This window comes from Onthophagus taurus, chromosome 1 (assembly GCF_036711975.1).
Source record: "Onthophagus taurus isolate NC chromosome 1, IU_Otau_3.0, whole genome shotgun sequence".
In the NCBI taxonomy this organism is placed as follows: domain Eukaryota; kingdom Metazoa; phylum Arthropoda; class Insecta; order Coleoptera; family Scarabaeidae; genus Onthophagus; species Onthophagus taurus.
The window spans coordinates 12,432,936-12,453,054 of NC_091966.1; the positions used below are offsets into that span (position 1 = coordinate 12,432,936).

General features: G+C 33.7%; 1 protein-coding gene across 1 annotated transcript; it reads right to left on the bottom strand.

The window, feature by feature from the left end:
- Window positions 1-510: 510 nt before the first annotated feature.
- LOC111413826 (sperm flagellar protein 2-like) lies at window positions 511-15,226 on the bottom strand. Its single transcript, XM_023044938.2, has 4 exons — window positions 13,643-15,226; window positions 6,611-8,288; window positions 4,472-6,085; window positions 511-1,367 (listed from the first exon to the last, which is right to left on the bottom strand). Exons 1-4 carry the CDS (start codon window positions 15,166-15,168, stop codon window positions 585-587), a joined length of 5,601 nt encoding a protein of 1,866 aa, XP_022900706.2. The 5' UTR covers window positions 15,169-15,226; the 3' UTR covers window positions 511-584.
- Window positions 15,227-20,119: the final 4,893 nt, after the last annotated feature.

A 20,119-nucleotide genomic window follows, 5' to 3' on the forward strand; every position in this document is an offset into this window, starting at 1 on the left:
TTATCATCATTTAGCTATGTCTTCTTCTGTAAGTTCAGAACCATGTCAATTAAGTAGCTCTTCAATATCTGACAGTAGCCTGGACATCATTCTGTAAATTCTCATCATCATGCTATGATGTGACAACGTTTAGCCAGATTTTCCTCCAGCAACCAATTCAATACTTTGTATATAGTCAGCAATGTTGTAATTTTTCCAACATTGTGGTAAAGTTAGGTCAGTATCACTAGAAAAGGAAGATAAGTTGTATTACCTCTAAAACGCAGGTGGTTCCTTTTTATCTCTATTTATTTCTCTAATGGTTTGCTGATAAATCCCCCGAAGCATTTGAACAAAACAGAAAAGTAAGGCGGTCTTTAGCCACCTTAAAACCAGTATTCCAAAGAATTCCGGTCTCATCTGCATTCTGGATACAGCTTTTCTGCCACATGACCGGCGAAATCAGACTCTCTTAACACTATCACTAGAACTAACACTAGACCTAGAGCAATGCAAAAAAATGCCAAGAAATTCAAATCAATTTATTTTTTATTAATCTCTTTAAACTCATATTTTTTCAAAATTCAAAATGACATAATATTTATTCAAACATCACCTAACAAATTCCGAATAACCACCCTCGGATTAATAATTTTAAACTTTTGCGTACACTCCATGAGTTCTTCAAATTGGATGCTATTTAAAAATTCGTGCATCAAAACGATATCGTCAAATTCTGGATTTTTAAGTTCCTCATACACATTCTCAAGTTTTTGACGAAATGTGATTTCGCCAACGTTTTCAACGATAGCGCGCCAAGGCATGGTGGCCATTAATACCGTAAATATATGGTCGTAAAGTAAGTAGTACACCAACGGCGGATTTTTGTACGCCTCGTGACCTATTTCTCCATAATTCGTAAATTCATCTTGATAAAATTCGCCTTCGTGTTCACTGTCAAAATAATCAACGGGCCCGTATCGTTTGATTAAGCGATCTAAGTATTCCATACTTTCTGAAAAAATTCCAACATTTGGTGGAGGTTGTTGATTGGGATCATCGGGATCTATGATATCAGTTACAATACAACTATCGCATTCATGCACGGTTGTGTCTATAAGTGATATAATAATATCAGTAGCTATATCATGTTTTTCCTTCTCTTGTAATTCAAACAGTAATTCCTCTTCGAGTTGTTGACGTTTGCGTTCGCGTAGTGTTTCAACAAATTCCTGGCCGATTTCCATTTGATGGCAAACTAGTTTTCCAATCGAAAGAGCTAAAGCTTTAGCTACCCCTTCTATTGTTGTTGCTCCTTTACAAAAACCCAATAACAGTGCTGTATAATTTACTGTTTCTGCATCTAATGCATATATTCGAAACAAAATCTGAAACAATTTATTAAATTTAAAATAACGAAATTGTTGTAACTTTTGCTCAGAGTTCTCTTAAAAACTTAAAAAACAGTTTCAAAATTTATTTTTGAGATATAATTGCAAAAAGAAAAGACTAAATAAAAATACAATAAGAACAATTACTTTTCTGTAATTGCAATGTAGTGTTAGCAAATTGCTTTTCTGGTTAAATTTTCCACACGGGCGTCAAGGTTCAGTGGATTTTAAATAGTTTTAACCTACTTTTTCAGCTACACCTAGAAATGGATCATTCTGGCCTAAATCAAGATCGATACTGCAGAAAACGTTACTGTTCCTTTACAAGGTGCCCAAAAGAATGAGGTGTTAGGCCTGGAGATCATGAATAGCTTTTACTTTGCTAGGTAAAATGATTAACTATATTAAATGTTTACTGGTAAACCTATATGTTAACGCTTCTATAACAATCCTTAACAATTTCTAGGCAAAATGGGGAAGGTGGTGTTAAGCATGAAAAGCACTTTTATTCAAGAACCATTGCGACGTAACTAGAGAATCTGGAAGAGAAGGCAGAACGAGGAGTACCGATGGGGACAGAAAAGATACATTGTTGGCATATGCAGATTGACTAGTGGTGGTAGCAACAAAGGCTAAAGAGTTGAAAGGGAATATGAAATCGATGGAGACATACTTTGAGGGGAAGGATTTCGAAGTGAATGTTGAAAAGACGAAGATTATAAAATTCTCCAAAGATGGGATTCTCCAAGATTGAACAGGGATAAATGGGAATGGCAGAGCGGAAAGGTGGAGGGGGTAGGAGAATTTTACCTTTAGAGCGGATAATGGTGTGGAGGCTCATATTACGCAGCGAGTTAGAAAGGCAAGTAGATTATTGCGCCAGATATGGAGCTGAAGGGAACGAATATTTGGAAAAGAATTGTGCAGGCAGAAAATAATGTTTGATGGATTGGGGAGAAGTTTAATAGTGTATGGAGAGGAAATATGGAGGTGGTAGGAACATAAGATGGTGGAGGAGATCCATGAGGGACTCAGGGATATATACTGAGAGGGGAGTTGAAGCTGGAGGAGTGATGAGGCTGGAAACAGGTAGAAGGGCGATAAAGTACGAGGATGGGCTGGTGCAGAAGAGCGACTTTAAGATTTTGGGAGAGTATTGGATTGAGATTAAGACAGGTGTGGGAGAGTATGGATGACAAGAAGGAAGGTAATATTATATCAGAGTAGAATACTCAACAACGGAAATACGAAGCAGGAGGAGTGAAGGGTCAACGTTGTGGTAGTGGTTGAAGTGTAATGCAATAATGTGGAAAATATAATGTGTCGTAGATAAAGTATGTACAACACCTAGTAAGAAGGATCCTGGTTTGTGCTCTCTTAGATTTTGATGCGATTTTTAACGTGAAATCAACGGTAATAGGTTGAACCTGTCAAATACTTGATTGAAGAACTGTTTTTACTTCGGCAATTTTTAGCATACTCTTAGTTTTACTCGTACCTTCCCGCGTCTCTATTCCGTATGTCATGATAGAACTTATGCAAGTTTTATAAATTCTTATCTTGCTGTCCATTTGCATGTATAGATTGGCCCAAACGATCTTTCTTAAGTCTTTTGCTGGATCATGACTGCTGAAGATATCCAGTTCTAGATATTTTAACCGACTAACTTCTTCATTGGCCTTGCCTCTGAGCGCAAGTTTACATCTAACTGGTTCTGTGGCGAATTTTGTTTTGTTTTATCGATAGATATAGTCATGTCTAGTTGTTGTCTTACTAGATAGAATTAAAGAGCGATCATTAATGATTACCTTCCATTTCTGTCATTATTACTATACGCTGTATATGTATATCATCTGTCTTCTATTACTGTATATGTATATAATGCGTAGCATATCGTACTGACTTTATCGTTGCTCGTTTTACACTCCAAATTCAACCTCTTGTATAATTTTGTCCTTTATCAGGTTAAACAGTATGGTCTTAAGCTGTAAACGAAGCAGATATAAAAGGGTTTGTTAAATTTTATTAACTTTTCTTTTTGCAGTTTGATAATAAATAATGCGTCTTCTTTGACCTATTTTTGCTGAAACCTTTCTAAGACCTAGGAACTTTAACGCTTCTGTGCCAATCTTCAAGTATTGCTTCAGTTAGTCTTCCAGCTCTTCTTCACTAATTGTTATTTTCACCGTTGTTTTATAATCTTCTATTTTAGTTGTTTCTTGCGTACTATATAATTGTTGGAAATAACTCCCCCATGTTAGGGACTTTTATTGGTATTTTCTTGTTTCTGAGCATTTTCAATATTTTCTTCTGTGCTCCGTATAAGTCATGGTCCATGTTATTAGCAAATTTGTTCCAGTGATCTCTTTTAATGGCCTTGATTTTTGAGTTGATCCTATATCTACTAATCTCTTGTATGAGCTTGTGCATGTTAGATAGCGTTTCCTTTTTATACTTGCGAGTTCGCTTACTTTTTCACTGAACTAAGGTTTGATATACACAATTTGTGGCATTTATGTTAATTTTAGCTATTCTTGTAGCATCGCAAGCAGCTTGTTATATACAAATTTTAATTTGTTGGCACCAGCTTTCTGCTTCACATTTGTTTGTTATGTTCTGATTCCATTTCTATGTATATTGATATCATCTTAATCTTGGTGGCTTGTTCCAGGTGGTGTAACCTTGCCTGAAAACCTTTCTTCATTATTTGGGCTTGAGACTGGATGGGCTACTCGAAAAAAAAACTATCTAAAAAAACTTAAACGCAACAGAATAAAATGGTATTAGGTTGGCATACCTAGGCTAAACAGAAAATGAGTTTTTTCTCTAAAACGAATCATTTGGTACTAAACTGTACTTTTCAAATAATTGAACACCACGAAATAAGTAGACGAAATGATACCTCTTGTAATTGAACATATAACTTCAAACTTTATAACTGGTGATATAATTGCTATTAAAATTACATTGGTTACATTCTCTTTAGTGGAAGTAGATTATAGATTAAACGAGCATAATCCAGTAAACAATAAAACAAGGGGATCTCTTTTAATTAAAGTAAAAAAGTTTGTTTTGAAGAATAAAAAAATCAAATTTATTACCTTCTTAATTTTTTTAAATCTATCAAAATCTTGTGGATTAGAGTTATCAAATTCCTTTTCGAACCAAAACCGTATAGAATCGTATTGGTAATCGTAAACAAATTCCTTTTTATCTTCGTCCAATTCTCGAAATTGTCGTCTCATATCCATAATTTCATCTTCACTTGGAAATTTAATACACAAATTGTACAAAATGAAATCTCGCCAATCAACTTTTTCAACGTTTCCATAAAACTCGTGACACAATCGATTCATACCTTTATATGACAATTTTCTCCACAATTCGGGTATTGTTGGAATTCCGCCATCATCGGGAATAAAAACTATCATATCTTGTAAAACAAATAAAAAAGCTTGTTCTGGAACAATTCCCCTTGGGGCATAATGAATCATTATTGTAACCAATTTTGTTAATTGGTCTATAGTAAAGCTATCAGGTTGTTCATATTCTGTTGTAATTTCTGTTGACATAGGCAAAGGATCTTCGAAAAGCATTACGTTTGGATCTATATAAAAATCTGGTCCTCGCAAAATTAATTGAGGTTGGATTGAAACTTCTTCTTCAACAGCTCGTGATATAACATCACAACAACTTTCTACGCTATCCATCTCTTTTTGATAACGTTCTTTAATATCATTATAAAGACCATGAAATGTATTTATACCACATGTGAACATATCCGTAATATCTTCATTATACAAAGAGAACAACATATTTAATCGAAGCAATGTTCGAAGTTTTTCGCCCTGTATAACAGCAGTCCATTCACTGAGTAATTTTGGAACTTGTTCGAGTACTTCAGGAGGGGGATCCGTAAATGTAACTCCTTTATCTTTACCTTTACCTTTACCTTTATCTTTACCTTTATCTTTTCCTTTTCCTTTTCCTCCACCAGGTTGAACTAAACCGCTATATTTTTTAATTTCTTTTAAACTCATATCTTCGTATGTTAGAGTTTTAGATAAAGCATTTTGAAAATCATCATTAATTGTATTTTGGTAAGGTGTTTCGCCTAATTCATAGTCAATATTGGTTAACATTTCTCGAACAAATATCTTATAATTTTCGGCGTTTGGAAAATCCATATAAGCAGTTAAACAGATTTGATTTAAAAAAACTTTGTCTAAAATTGCACATTGTCCTGGTATTTTCGTTATCATCACCGCATAATAATCGTTTAAAAGTTGCATAGTATCGCAACACCTATCAACTTCTAACTGCATAGCTGTTACATAGACGTTTGATAATTCAGAAGCTTGTTTAGCTAACCAATCTTGCAAAATAATATTTATTCGTTCTTGTTCAGCTTCTTGCATTCTTTGATCGCAAATTTCCCAAAGTTTTTCACGGAACTCGTGAATTTGACAATGTAACTCCGATTTCATTTCGTCGTCATCTCTTAAATCTTCATCGATCGAATTGTAAATTTTTTGAAAATTGAATACGTGAATTTGTTTATCATCCGGACGAGCTATAAAATCTCTCATGTAACGACGTACAAAATCCATGTAAGGAACGACAGTTCGCCAAGTTACGCGCCTTCTAAAGAAAAGCTCTCGAAAATCGTAAACGTAAACTTCTTCGACATTTTCCCATATTGTTGCTAAACAAATCTAAAAAGATTACATAAATTAATTAAGTAGAGTAGTTGAATTTATAATGTGGTTTTAAAGAAAGTTGAAAATAATAAGGCGATGTCAGACGATTTAGAAGTTTTTCAGACGATATGGCATAAATAACTCATCATATTTTAATTTTGGGTGATGCAGTATTGCGAATTTAATTAACTGAAAACAACTTCGGCTTTGTTTTGGCATAATTGCCAAATTGTTGGTCTGGGTTTCATTCCAATTTTGGTAACTACTGAGCGTCGATTTGATGAAAGAACCAATATTTAGGTTAAGAATGCTAAAAACTATTAAATGTTAAGCTTTTGCAGTGTTTTGCAACTACCGTATCTTTTAAATTTAATTTATCACAGATCCTTAGTTACATCTTGATGAAATCCTTTCAATGATATAAATTTAGCAACACCTTTTAAATCGTCTAATATCATTTTCAAGTCAATTAAAAATGTCTTATCTATTAAAAGCACATTATAAGGATTTTTTTAATAAAACAAATTTTTAAATTCTTACTTGGAAATCATCGTCAATAGGTAAATCAACATAAATATAGTCTTCATCTCCAGCGTTTGGCGGAATCATTTCAACAAAGTCAACAATCGTTTCAGGAACCGGCGTTGGAATTTGAGTTTCTTTGTCGGCTCGTTCAATTACAACTTCAGCCTCTTCTGCAATTTTGGGTTGCTTGCCTTTCTTGTCTCCTTTTCCTTTATCAGCTTTATCTCCCTTACCTGCCTTTTTAGAACCTTTATCTGCTGGTTCTTCATCAGGTTTAGGTGCTTGCGTTTTTGGTTGTTCTTTCTTTTCTGCTTTCTCACCTTTTTTCACTGATTGTGATTGGTTGACAGCATCCGGTTGAGGTACCTCCGCTTCCAAATATTCAACGATATCACCAAAAAGTTGAACTGAAGTTTTCGGCGGTATTTTATATTCACCAATGATGAGTTTTCCTAAATGTTTAATAGCTGCGAAATCTAATGTTTTATAATAAAGTGTGTAATGACATCCCTGGTTTTGATAAAAAATGTCTAATGGTGTTAAAATATTCATATCTTTATCCATATCGATTATATGTGGGTTTGGTAGTGAATCAATGTCTTGTTGAACTTTAATTAAAGCTGTTAAATAAGTATCATAATCTAACACTGGAGCAACAACATCCGGGTTTGTTAAAAGTAAAGATACACGATATTGTGCATTCTTATCGTAATCTAATGATTTTTGTTCAACGTCGCGTGATGATATATCAACGAAGTCTTCTAATACAGGTTCTTTTCTGGAAAACTGAACTGTTTCTGGGTCCACTGAAAAACTAACGCATTTATCAGTCGATTTACAAGAAGGTTGTGGCTTTGGATGACATAAATAATCGTCAAAATTCAACGGTGTCTCCGTTGGTGCATCAAAAGTATAATCGTCAACGGAACCAGATGTAATTGTGCGTTGATCAATCGTACAATTACAACTTTCTTCATTAATAAATGTACCAAAAAAGACAGTTTCTTGTTCTTCCGGATGGAATTCCTCCTCTAAATTTTGTGGTTCCAAAGCATAACTTTGAGTTATAGAAACTTTTTTAGCAGTTAAAGCTTCTTCTAACAACACAGCTTGATCAAAGTTTTTCGGATAATTTATTAAAACCCATCCGTAAATACCAGAAAACGTCTTCAAATATTCAACAAACATCTTTACTAAAGTCTCATCACTAAGTGGTTCCCCTAAATTTAATACTTCGTAAGCTATTTTTCCCAATTCGGCTTTTTGCGTTAATTTAATTTCTTCACAAGGAAAAAGTCTTGGTGTTTGTATCATTTGATCTTTGAAAGGTAACTCTTCCGGAACAATTTCTACCACTTCCTTCCCCTTTTTCCCTGGTTTCGTACCTTTGGGGGGTGGTTTTTTCTTATCTTTGTTCTTTTTATCTTTCTTAACATCTTCAATTGCTACTTGTGTTTCGCTAACGAATTGCGATTCCGGAGCTTCAACAGTTATTTCCATTTTGTAAGCTTCCAAACAATAATTTATTGTATCTTCTAATTGAATCACTTTTATTTTACGTTCAACCAAAAGTTTTTCAAGAATTGGTACTACCGTTAAATCAGGAATATTTGCTATGCATGCAGCTACTTCTACTTTTGGTATATTCGGTGGGGTTGGTAACGCTGGTTTTGGGTATTTCGTTAATAAAAGTCTATAAATTAAAAAAAATAAATTAATGATTCGTTAACATTTTACTGAATCTAAAAGTTAATAAAAATTATTCCATTTTAAACATTTCTGAACCAACTTTTAGGGGCGTTGAAACAACGAGCGTTCTAAAATAAACCAAAGGAAGTGCAACATGCAATTGTTGTGATTGAATATCGAAGAAACTGTCAAGCTACCATAATGCCACAGATGCTAAAGATGTGAACACACAAAAAATTATAGCATACTAACTCCTAGATGCGTAAAATGTAATGAGTACCATGTTACAAAAGACGGTACCAAACCTAAACCAGCACCTCCACAAATGTGTAAGCAGCCAACAACAACATCCAGCTAATTATAAAAATTACATATATTATAAAAATTTAGACAACAAAAACAAGCCAAAACGCCCAACCAAGAAAGCACATATCTTTCTAGAACAGCCACCGCAGCTGCTTGCGCATATCTACAGTTAGCTCAAGCATCTCTAGCACTGATACCAACTCTCAATCAATTTTAACCAACATCCTAAAACCCCGTTTAAATCTATTATCACCATATTTTGAACAAATTAAAAATTTTATAACAACACATATAATACCAAAAATATTCAATATCTAGATAATCAACAAATTTGACACTCCTTAATTGGTATGCCAATGGCGTTAAAAAGCAACGAGCGATTCTGATTGCCTTCTTAAGTTCTTAACCACACACAATGTATACAGGGTGTATCTGAATGACTGCAACAAACTTCAAGGGGTGATTCTTTAGTGAATTTTAAGGGTACTTTGATATATGAACCATGGGCGACTTCGGCTCCCCTAAGGAGCTACACCCCTCCAAAAATGGCGGAAAATTTTGGTTTAATTTATTTTTCTCAAAAACCATAAACGCTAGGAAAATGAAATTTGGGGAATATGTTTAACTCATAATAGGGCATGTTTTGACCCTACTTGTACTTTCAACCTACCCTCCTAAACTACTAAACGTAAGCACCCCCTTCACATTTTTGCTAATATTTTTTTTATGCAGATGATAAATACATTAAAAAATTTTTATCTAGGTAGATGAAAGTATCCTAAAACTTTTTTGTCTCTTAAAAATTTTTCCAAAAACGACTAATTTTTGAGAAAAAAAATAATAAAGCAAACACTGCATGTTAAACATTGGGGTTGTCGATCAAAAGTTGGAATGAATTTTTAATGAAAAAATCTTAGTAGGCTTTGGAAAGTTTGTCAGAAATAGTTTTGACGTTTAAATGTCAGTGTTTTTCTTACTATTATTATTGTTTTTCAAATTAATTTTTAAATAAAGCTCTATCGTATTTACGCTCGTTCACTCGACGTTTCAAAATTTTAAATAAAACAATAATAATAGTACGAAAACCACTGACATTTAAACGTCAAAAATATTTCTGACAAAGATTGCAAAGCCTACTAAGATTATTTCATTAAAAATTCATTCCAACTTTCGATTAACAACCCTACAGCTTAACAGTTAGTGTTTGCTTAATTATTTTTTTTCTCAGAAAATATTAAATTTTCGAAGAACATCAAAGAGACAAAAAAGTTTTAGAATAGTTTTATCTATTTAACTGAAATGTTTCCAATGTATTTATCATCTTCATAAAAAAAATCTAGGCATAAATTGAACGGGGGTGGTTACGTTTAGTAGTTTAGAAGGGTAGGTTGAAAGTACAAATAGGGTCAAAACGTGCCCTATTATGAGTTAAACATATTCCCCAAATTTCATTTTCCTAGCGTTTATGGTTTTTGAGAAAAAACAATTAAACCAAAATTTTCCGCCATTTTTAGAGGGGTGTAGCTCCTTAGGGGAGCCGAAGTCGCCCATGGTTCATATATGAAAGTACCTTTAAAATTCACTAAAGAATCACCCCTTGAAGTTTGTTGCAGTCATTCAGATACACCCTGTATATAGCATAAACAGAGATTCATTTAAGTAAATCTGAAAAGTCCAATGTACCCAAATAACACACATCATCGTCCTACCTACAGATAAAGTTGACGAGTCTTTTGGACCCAGCCACCTATAAGAAAATAAAACAGGATCCAACCGAGAAGATAGTAAGGAAGATGAAAGAATTGTTAAAATCTACAGGAATCCCAGCAGAACAACAGAGAAGCTTATTTGTATAGGCCCCAGTACCTCCAAGGATATATGGATTACCCAAAATCCATAAACCAGACGTCCCACTACGCCCTATTGTTAGTGCCACCTATCAACTAGCAAAACACCTTGCCAGGATTTTGTCTCATTTTACAGGTAAAACAGAATCATATGTCAGTCATTCCACACATTTTGTAGAATCAATCAGGAGTATGAAGTTAGACCCCCGAGATATCTTCTTCAGGATCTCTATTCACCAGAGCACCAGTCAAAGATGCCGTGGATGGTCTTCTCCAGAAACTCATCCCGGTGGGTTTGCCGAAGGATGTTCGAGGACTAGTGGAATACTGCCTATCATCGACATATTTTAGCTGGAAAGGAGAATTCTACGAGCAATGCGAAGGGGCAGTCATGGAATCATCTCTGTCACCTGTGATCGCCAATTTTTACATGGAGATGTTTGAAGAGGAAGCGTTAAAAATAGTCCATGGAAACCGAAGCTTTGGCTTTGTTACGTCGATGACACTTTCGTGATTTGACAACACGGAAAAAAGCGACCCCAGGAATTTCTAGACCATCTAAACATGAAACCCATGATAAAATTTACCATGGAAACGCAAACTGCAAACAAAACAGTTACCATTCTTAGATGTGTTGGTTACTAGCAAGACAGATGGGGCATGGAAATTAAAGTATATCGAAAGAAGACGCATACGAATAAATACCTGCAGGCTTCATCCTATCACCACTCACAACAGAAGAGGTCCGTGATTCAAGCCTTATTCCGGCGAGCAGAGGATATGTGATAAAGAAAACCTAAAGAAAGAAGAGAGTTTCCTACAAGATGTACTACAGAAGAAGTTGGCCAAACTAATCGTAACATCGATTGTCGCATCAAGGAACACGCCAAGACCATCCAATAATGTACTATCTGAGCTGGACTCTGATCACCTTCCAGTAGTAATTAAATATGATACAACACCCATAACGATCCCAAGACAAAATTCTTTTATAAATGATAAAATAAACAGGAAACTATTTTAAGAAAGATGTGCAAGAAATCTAACCAATCATTTCCCGCTAAGCACAGAAAAGCAAATTAATACAAGAGTCCCTGACTAGCAACCACTAAAAGCACAGAAGAAGCAACAAGCAAACAACCAAGTCAGCAGCGAAAAACATACACTTCCCCAAATGAAATACTAAAATTGATTAAATAAAGCACCGCATTCGTCGAGAATGGTAACGTTTTAGAAATCCAGAAGTTAGAACATTATTTAATCGGTTGTCTCATAGAGTGAAATGAGACATGAAATGATAAAATGAAAAGTTTATCATTTGAGTCATACCAGCAGTATCTATGCAATATCAAACAAGGTGAGCAGGAAATGTTGAGGCTTACTGGGAATACTACAAAAATGGAATGAAATTTCGACAATTAAGGAAAATGGTAAGGCTTGTTATACAGATTAAGAAAAGGTAAAAATCTTTGTAGAACACTTAACATGTCATTTCCAATTTGTATATTGCATTGAGAAAAATTTACCAAATAGTAAGATTAACATGAAACCAACATCACCCAAAGAAATTCAATAAATAATTTGATCATTGTCAAAGAAGAATGCACCTGGCTATGACCTTATAACAAATATAAATGTAATGAACCTCCCTTGTAAATATTATGCTTTCTTTGCAAGTCTATTCAATGAATGGCTAATCATTGGATACTTTCCAGAAGTAAGGAGGCATGCTCATATCTTACTATTTCGCAAACCTGCATGTTATAAACAAATCTAATCCAGAAAGCTATAGATCAATTAGACCATTATGTATCCTACCAAAACTTTTAGAAAATAAAATACAAATAAGATTACTTGACGAACTAAATGAACAGCAACTATTACCAATCTTTCCAATTCGGCTTCAAACAAGATTACTCTACAAGTCATCAACTCCAGAGGTTGGTTGACCTAATGAAGGATGATTGTGAGAAGACAATGTATACAACTATTCTTTTCTAGACATCACACAAGCTTATGATCGAATTTGGTTGGATGGGCTAAAATACCAAATTCTCCAGCTAAATGTTTCAATATCTCAAGTCCACAAATTCCACAACTGCGTCTCCTTCAAATCACGAGGTAATCGAGATATTCCTGAAGGAAGCTTCCTATCTCCAATGCTTTTTAATATGTATATGCCCGATATCAACCAAATTATTGATAACGATATAGCTATATTCGCTGACAACACAGTCCTATTCGCTGCAGAATCAAATCGTAAAAAGATATGTTTACTTCAAAATAAGTGATTGAGTACAGCTGAATGGTTCATTACAAACAAACAAGTCTTCGAAGAGAATTAAGCATTAAAACGATTCAACAGTTCATCATAATGAAAACTAAAAAGCTTCATGAACAACTACGCATGTGCAAATCAACCTCTACCAATTGGGAAGAAAAACATTCATAGCCGCCTACAACGAACTTGAACAATATTAATTATATTCAATTTGTTAATTCTTATTACTAGGAGATGCATGTGACTGTATGTGTAAAAAATGGCATGTATAATTTTTGTTTAAGGTTTGCTAAATAAAATTATTAAAGAAGAAAACATTTCTGAAATATATTTTTTTGTAATTCGCGACGGTAATGAAAGCTATTACAGTACTCAAACGGGTGCTGTAATGACACTCTTTACAGCATCCGATGCTGTAATGAGATTTTAGTAACATTTTATGGAATCAGTTTAAATTGGTGACATTGGGTCATTAATTTTTTTAGTTGTCAATCTGACAATGTTTGTCTATGGATGTTTAAACACGTTCTTAACATCGAATACAAGGTCCACAATGATGAGGACATTGAACTCTGAGCAATTTCTCTTATTTTGGGAGGTGTACATGAAACATTTTTATCAGGTGAATACGTTTTGTGTTTTGACAGTTTCTATTTGTCATTCAAATTTCTATTTTCAAATGTTACGTTGTTACCAACTGCTACATACCTATTTCCCTACATTGTCAAAATTTATTTTATTTTTGAGAAAAAAAGGATAAAAACGCGAATTACAAAAAATAGCATAAAAAACACGTTTCATAAGACTTAAAGCACTCATTCATTAAAAAACTCGTGGCTTCGCCACTCGTTTTTCAACTTGAATTCGTGCATTTCAAACGTCTCTCACGAAACTTGTTTTTTAATATACTATTACCAATCTTACCTAAAAATAACATGTCCTAAAATATTCATAGCAAGTTTAATATCATCAAGTTTATCTACGAATTCACTGGCGTGCGCATCGATTTCATACGGCCAAACAAAATTACAATAATCCTCAAAATTTCTAATATCAAGAGTATTTTGCCTATCGATTTCTTCGAGAACGATCTCATCATCAAAATCATCGATGGGCATGTAATCGATGATCGTCTCAACATCCTCGACAACATCGAATATCGATTTACCCTTAACGAATAAATCGGCTAGATCTTTCTTCATTTTTGGCGACATTTCCTCATCAAAAGCCTCTTTATATTCAGCATCGCGAATAGCTATGTCTACCATATCTCGAAGGGCTTCCGTGCACATTTGAAGACGACGTTCTTTCATTAATCGTATTTTTTGCGCGTAGATTCTTCGATGAAGTTCTAAAGTACGATCCCTCTCTAGATAATAGCGACTTCTTTCGTCCCCCGATTCTTTTTCTTTGACAAAAACATATTTTAAGATTGCATCATCAGCTTGCTTTTGCATTTCTCTTTGTATTAGAAGTCGATTTTGGGCCATTATTTGTTTTTGCTCGCGAATTTCGAATAATTTATTCGCCATTTGTTTCTCATAATTAGATTGTTTCAAAATTTTTTTTGATAACTCCATTTCTATAGCTTCTTCTTGCTGCCGAACAGTTTCATTCCAAATTTTTGTAACCATAATCGTTTCCATTTGAGATTTCATTGCACGTTCTTCTTGTTCCCTTTTAAATTTATTTTTAAGTTTTTTAACGATTTTTTGAGCTTCACGTGGGTTTGGATCGGGTAAGTCAATTTCTTGGGCATTTTTTTCTTGAGTTTTTAATTCGTCATAAGTTTCGCTAAGAGATAAAACGTCGAATGTGTCCGATTCAGGTTCAATTGGTAGGGCTTCAGATACTGTACGAAATCGAAAAGGACGAGATGGTTTTATGTCCGATTTTTCAATCGATGCTATATAAGCATTTCTTGCTTCTTTACATCGTTCTAATAATGCTCTGTAACGATCTCTGTGCCATTGAATTATATGAGCTTGATCTTGTAATGGTTGACTTAAAGGATTAAGTTGTATATCATCGCCTATATCTTTGTATTCATCAGTAACAATTGTACATTTAAAACGATTATTGGAACGAAGTTTTTCTCTTATTACATTTTGTGTGGTGTAATGTAATTGATCTTTACCTGTTAAAACTAAGTAAAGCTTATAAAATAATTTCACTGTGGAAGATAATTTGTTTTTTGTAAAACAATTGATCGCATCCTCTTCTAAACTCGGATCCAAACATTTTAACCATAATGTTACTCTTGTTATATTTGTTAAGGTATCGTGGGTATCATGGATGGTTTTTAATTGCTTTTCGGTTATTATATTGTATTGACGCAGAAGTAAGGCGATAAGGTGACCGTTTAAAACAGCTTCAAGAAAACTATCATCGTGAACGTCTACTATTACACCCAATTTGTCTCTTAGCCATTGTGTTATAACGTCTCCCATATTTTTTATATAATTTTTCTTGACATAGACTAATAAAAGGTGTCAATTATTCTTTTTTTTGTAATTCGTTCATTTTTGACACAATTTTTAACAAAAATTACAAAAATTTGGAACGAAACTGTTCGGCAGCAAAAAAAAGTTACAGAAATGGAGTTATTAAAAAAAATTTTATAACAATCTAATTATAAGGAACAAATGGCTAATAAAATATTCAAAATTCGTGAACAAAACTTATGGCTCAAAATCGGCTTTTGATACAAAGAGAAATGCAAAAACAAACTGATGATGCTGTCTTAAAATATATTATTGTCAAAGAAAAAGAATCGGGGAACGAAAGAAGTCGCTATTATCTCGTGAGGGATCGTACTTTAGAACTTCGTCGAAGAATTTATGCGGAAAAATACACTTAATAAAAGAACGTCGTCTAGAAATGTACATATATGGAAGCCCTTCAAGATATGGTAGGTGCATCTGTTCGCTATGCTGAATATAAAGAAGTAAATGTCTCCAAAAATGTCTAGCTGATTTATTCGTTAAAGGTAAATCGATATTCGATGTTTTTGTTTTTGTATTTGGTGTTTGTTTTGGTTTTCTTTCTAATTCGACCCATTCTAGTTTTCACACGATCTTCCTTAGGAAATTTATTTCAGCCGCTGTTATTCATGATTCATGTTTATCTCTATATATGGTTTTATAGATTCTTATTTTTGTATTGGTTCCTACTTCCTTACCTATAATTGAATTGTTAGTAATAAATAATTTGGTAGTATATATTTTGTTGTATTTCTTTGTCTTTTGTTCAATTCTGAATAATAATGGTGCCCAAATTTATCTTCTGTTTTCAATCTCTTCCCGTGTCAGAAACAAAAACTAAAAAACACAGCTATGTCGATAACTGGGTTCTTGCAATAAGATGTAGACAGAAACGCCATCTAAAACAATCATGATCACAAAACTGAGTTAACATGTTTCCATCTAAATAATAAACTCGTCGACAGAAAAGAATAGAATACAAAGTGTACCCACCACAAAACACCTACGCGTTACACTTGATAAAAGCTCTTATTCAGAGAACATATAATGAACAGCGGAGAAACTAAAAACGAGGAACAATATTATACAAAAACAGTGTGGAACAACATGGGGAGTATCGGCCACCACTCTGCACTCAACAGTCCTGAGCCTCGTCTTCTCAACGCAATAGTGTGGTTTAATAGTCCTCATACCACAGAATCGATCCTCAATGTAATAATACGAAAATGATTGCAGGGGTTATCAAATCTACTTCAATGGAATGGCTCCCAGTACTAAGCCATATATCACCTCCAAACATGCGCCATAAAAAAGGCCTTTTTTTCAACCTAACCAAAACCTACTAATATACGATGATATTGAGGACGCCAACCATACCCTTCTCCAATCCAAAAATCCACCGATCAAAACTGCAGCCACTGCCGCAGATGAAGAATTCAACATGATTAACGCTTGGCAGCAAGAATGGATAACAAGCCTCTTGGTTTTGTGTTAGCGTTGTTTGTCCGAACGGGAAGCTGGTCCATCTATTCTGGACAATACGAGAATATATCTGAAAATGTAACCCCCTCGAATTTATTGGACAAATGTCCTTGTGTCAATAATGTTTAGACGCTGATAAGAAAGGGTCTAACTATAACAACAGTGTAAGGTTTCCAGAAAACAGGAAAAGAAGACACGCAGAGAGGAAAAGAAAAAAGAGAGTGAGAAAAAGAAGTTAAAGTCAAAAAGTGAAAATAAGAAGCAAACGACCGGACCGAACAGTATCTAGTATATTACACCGAATCTCTTAAGGCGGCGCCAGACATGCGGCATTCAGCAAGTACTGAACGACTGCTCGACAAATGACAAGCAGTTGCGGAGCTCGTCATATTTTCACCGATTACTCACAAAAAAACGTGCTACATATGCAAGGTCTATAGAACATAAGGTTACCCAATGCCGATTCTCCTCCTCTGAGGGGCAAGGTGGGTCAGTGACGTAGCTGGTTCTATGAACAACACAACACGATGTGTGGTTTAAATATTTTGTATAGACTGTAACACAGTATAGGCACGTAGAGGCTATCTTTTACTCTGACTGTATCGAACCAGTGACGTCAATCTGCGGGGTAATAATTGATACTACAGAGGCATAGGGAATTAGGTAATCTTATGTTCTATAGACCTTGCTACATATGCACGGTTTGTCCTATTTGAGTCACTGTGGGAACGACGAATATTCACAGATAAACGTATTTAAGTACAGATCGCCATGGATAGCGATGCAGAGCTTGCCATTCATTCAGCTGCTTTTGTTGTCATGTCTTGTGGTGGTATGTTATTGAACAGTAGAAAAAAAAAGCGGAGAAGAAGAAGATGGTGGATGGTATCACTCTATCAAAGTAGACAAACGTAGGTATTAACTAGTGGTGGAACAGATATCCGACAACTATCCGGTATCCGGCCATTTTTTAAAATTCGGTCGGATACCGGATAGTTACCAAATATCAGACTTTGGCCAGATATTAAAAATCTATTACTTAGTACGCCACCATTCACAAGAATTAGTATGTCTTTTACATGTTGGACACTGCAAATAATAATCAAGTTCAACCCCAATAGGACTTTTTCATTGAATACAACTTTATTTATACCAAGTTTGTCATTAGCAACCTCACTGTAACAATCCCAATACAATATACAGGACAACCATCTTGTTGAAACGATATTTCTCTGTAGATATTGAGTGGCAAATCTTCTAATAAAGTTGTTAAATCATTTTGGAGGAAATACAAATAACATACAAAAGTATGAATTTTTTAAATAACATGTTTTTTGCAGAAAAACAGGCAATAATATTTTTTATGATAAGAAAAATGGCAAGTGTTGTACCATTTTGAAAACTTGACTAAACAGGCCATCTTTTAAAATTACTTACCAAGGGTGTTGTACTACTCCTTTTTTTTAGAAATCATGTGTCAAACTTGATAGACATAAATTCTTTCAACCTTAACTCAATCAAATTAATATATTTTTTTGCAGAACTAACGATTTTTGTTGTTTGATTTGTCACTTCTACAGTAGCATGGTTCATAAGGAATACATTATTAAAAAAATCACTATTAAATTGCGAACATTTCTGACCGTAGTACCTAAAGATATGATGTACAGGACCGATTTTTAACGTTTTCAAAAATATGTCTATTACCACTTAACTAAGAGACATGGAATTTTTTTCTTATTTTTCCAGAACAGGTATGGGTTGGCCTCTCACCCGGTGCCCGCTTGACGTTGAGTTTCGGGACACCTGTATAAAATCTCTTGTTGCAGTTTCATCTAGTTTTCTTCTCTTCGCGTGTAATTCATCATCACATCACATTCATTACTAACAGAACTGTCGCTGTTATCACTTTCGATTAATAATTAAAGCATCCTCTGTTTAATGCAAAGAGCCGTTTTGAAACATCACTTTTAGTTCTTGAGAAATAAATTTTTTAAATAATCGATAATTTTTTCGAATTTTGCAATTTTCATCGATTAAGTTTTAAAAATTCGTATAAAATCCAGTTCTTGGAATATGAGTATGAAAATTTCCCAAAGTGTTAATAAAAGTGTCCTCTTTCCAATGAACCAACCCGTTTTGAAAAATAACTTTTAGTTTTTGAGAAAACAATATTTGAAGTTTTGATAAAATTTTCGATGTTGCAATTTTCATCGATAACTTTCAAAATTCGCTATAAAATTAATTTCTTGAAGGTTCGTTGTGAAAATATCAACAAATTATTAATTAAAGTATCCTCTTTTTAATGCAAAAAGCCGTTTTGAAACATCACTTTTAGTTCTTGAGAAACAAATTTTTGAAATAATCGAACATTTTTTCGAATTTTGCAATTTTCGCCGATTAAGTTTTAAAAATTCGTATAAAATCCAGTTCTTGGAATATGAGTATGAAAATTTCCCAAAGTGTTAAAAAAAGTGTCCTCTTTCCAATTAACCAACCCGTTTTGAAAAATAACTTTTAGTTTTTGAGAAAACAATATTTGAAGTATTGGAAATATCGCCAATTATTACTTAAAGTATCCTCTTTGTAGAGTTGCTTCGTTAGTTAAATCAGCATCAAAAAAGTTCATTTTGTATCTTGGATCCAAATAAGTTGACATATCTTATCAGCTTTCTTATTGATTTCATTTTTATTCAAATATCGCAATAATGTGGCAATAATGGCCGGATATCGCGATATATTGCGTTCTAGCTTAGTAACTCATCATTCTTTCAAACGCATCATTCATGTAATATGGGTATTAACAGCATATGGCACACATTGTTTAATTGATTAATCTTTTTGTTAATATGATATGTATTGAATGAAGCTCTTATTAAACTAATTTTCACAATTTATTCCTGATAGCATTTTGATTACTTTAAAATAACTTTATAATAAAGACAGATGTAACTAAGTACATAACTAAAGATTGTCAAATTTCAATCAAAAAATGCCGAAATTAAGGGAAGAATAACCGTTTAAGGAAAATCATGTATGAAAACAGTTTATTATTTGAATAAACACAATGGAAAGTAATTAGCAAAATTGGAAACTGAAATGAAACATCTTTTTTGTCATTTACTTGTTTGATATTATTGTTATTTTTAATATTTTATATTCAAATACTTTTGATTGGTACTATACAGAGTAGTACATAAATAGAAAATTCGGTAAATCTGGGTCAAACAAAACGAATTTTTTTATTAAAATAAAACCATTGCTTTGAATAAATATATAATTTACTAAAAACAGATCAATAAAGTTTGATGATATATTAATTTACTAAAATATGCATAAATAATTTATTGTCGGCCATTGTGCCATATAAAATCTAGATTGTCGATCGCGTTTGCGCTGTGAATTGGGACTGGCGTGAAGTTAGTTTCGTTCGAGT

Excerpts from the sequence above, each read along its gene's own strand:
- LOC111413826 (XM_023044938.2), bottom strand. The coding sequence starts at position 15,168 with ATGGGAGACGTTATAACACAATGGCTAAGAGACAAATTGGGTGTAATA. Across the intron at positions 8,289-13,642 it reads TTAGGACATGTTATTTTTAG|ACTTTTATTAACGAAATACC; the intron begins GTAAGATTGGTA and ends TTTAATTTATAG. Across the intron at positions 6,086-6,610 it reads CTATTGACGATGATTTCCAA|ATTTGTTTAGCAACAATATG; the intron begins GTAAGAATTTAA and ends TAATCTTTTTAG.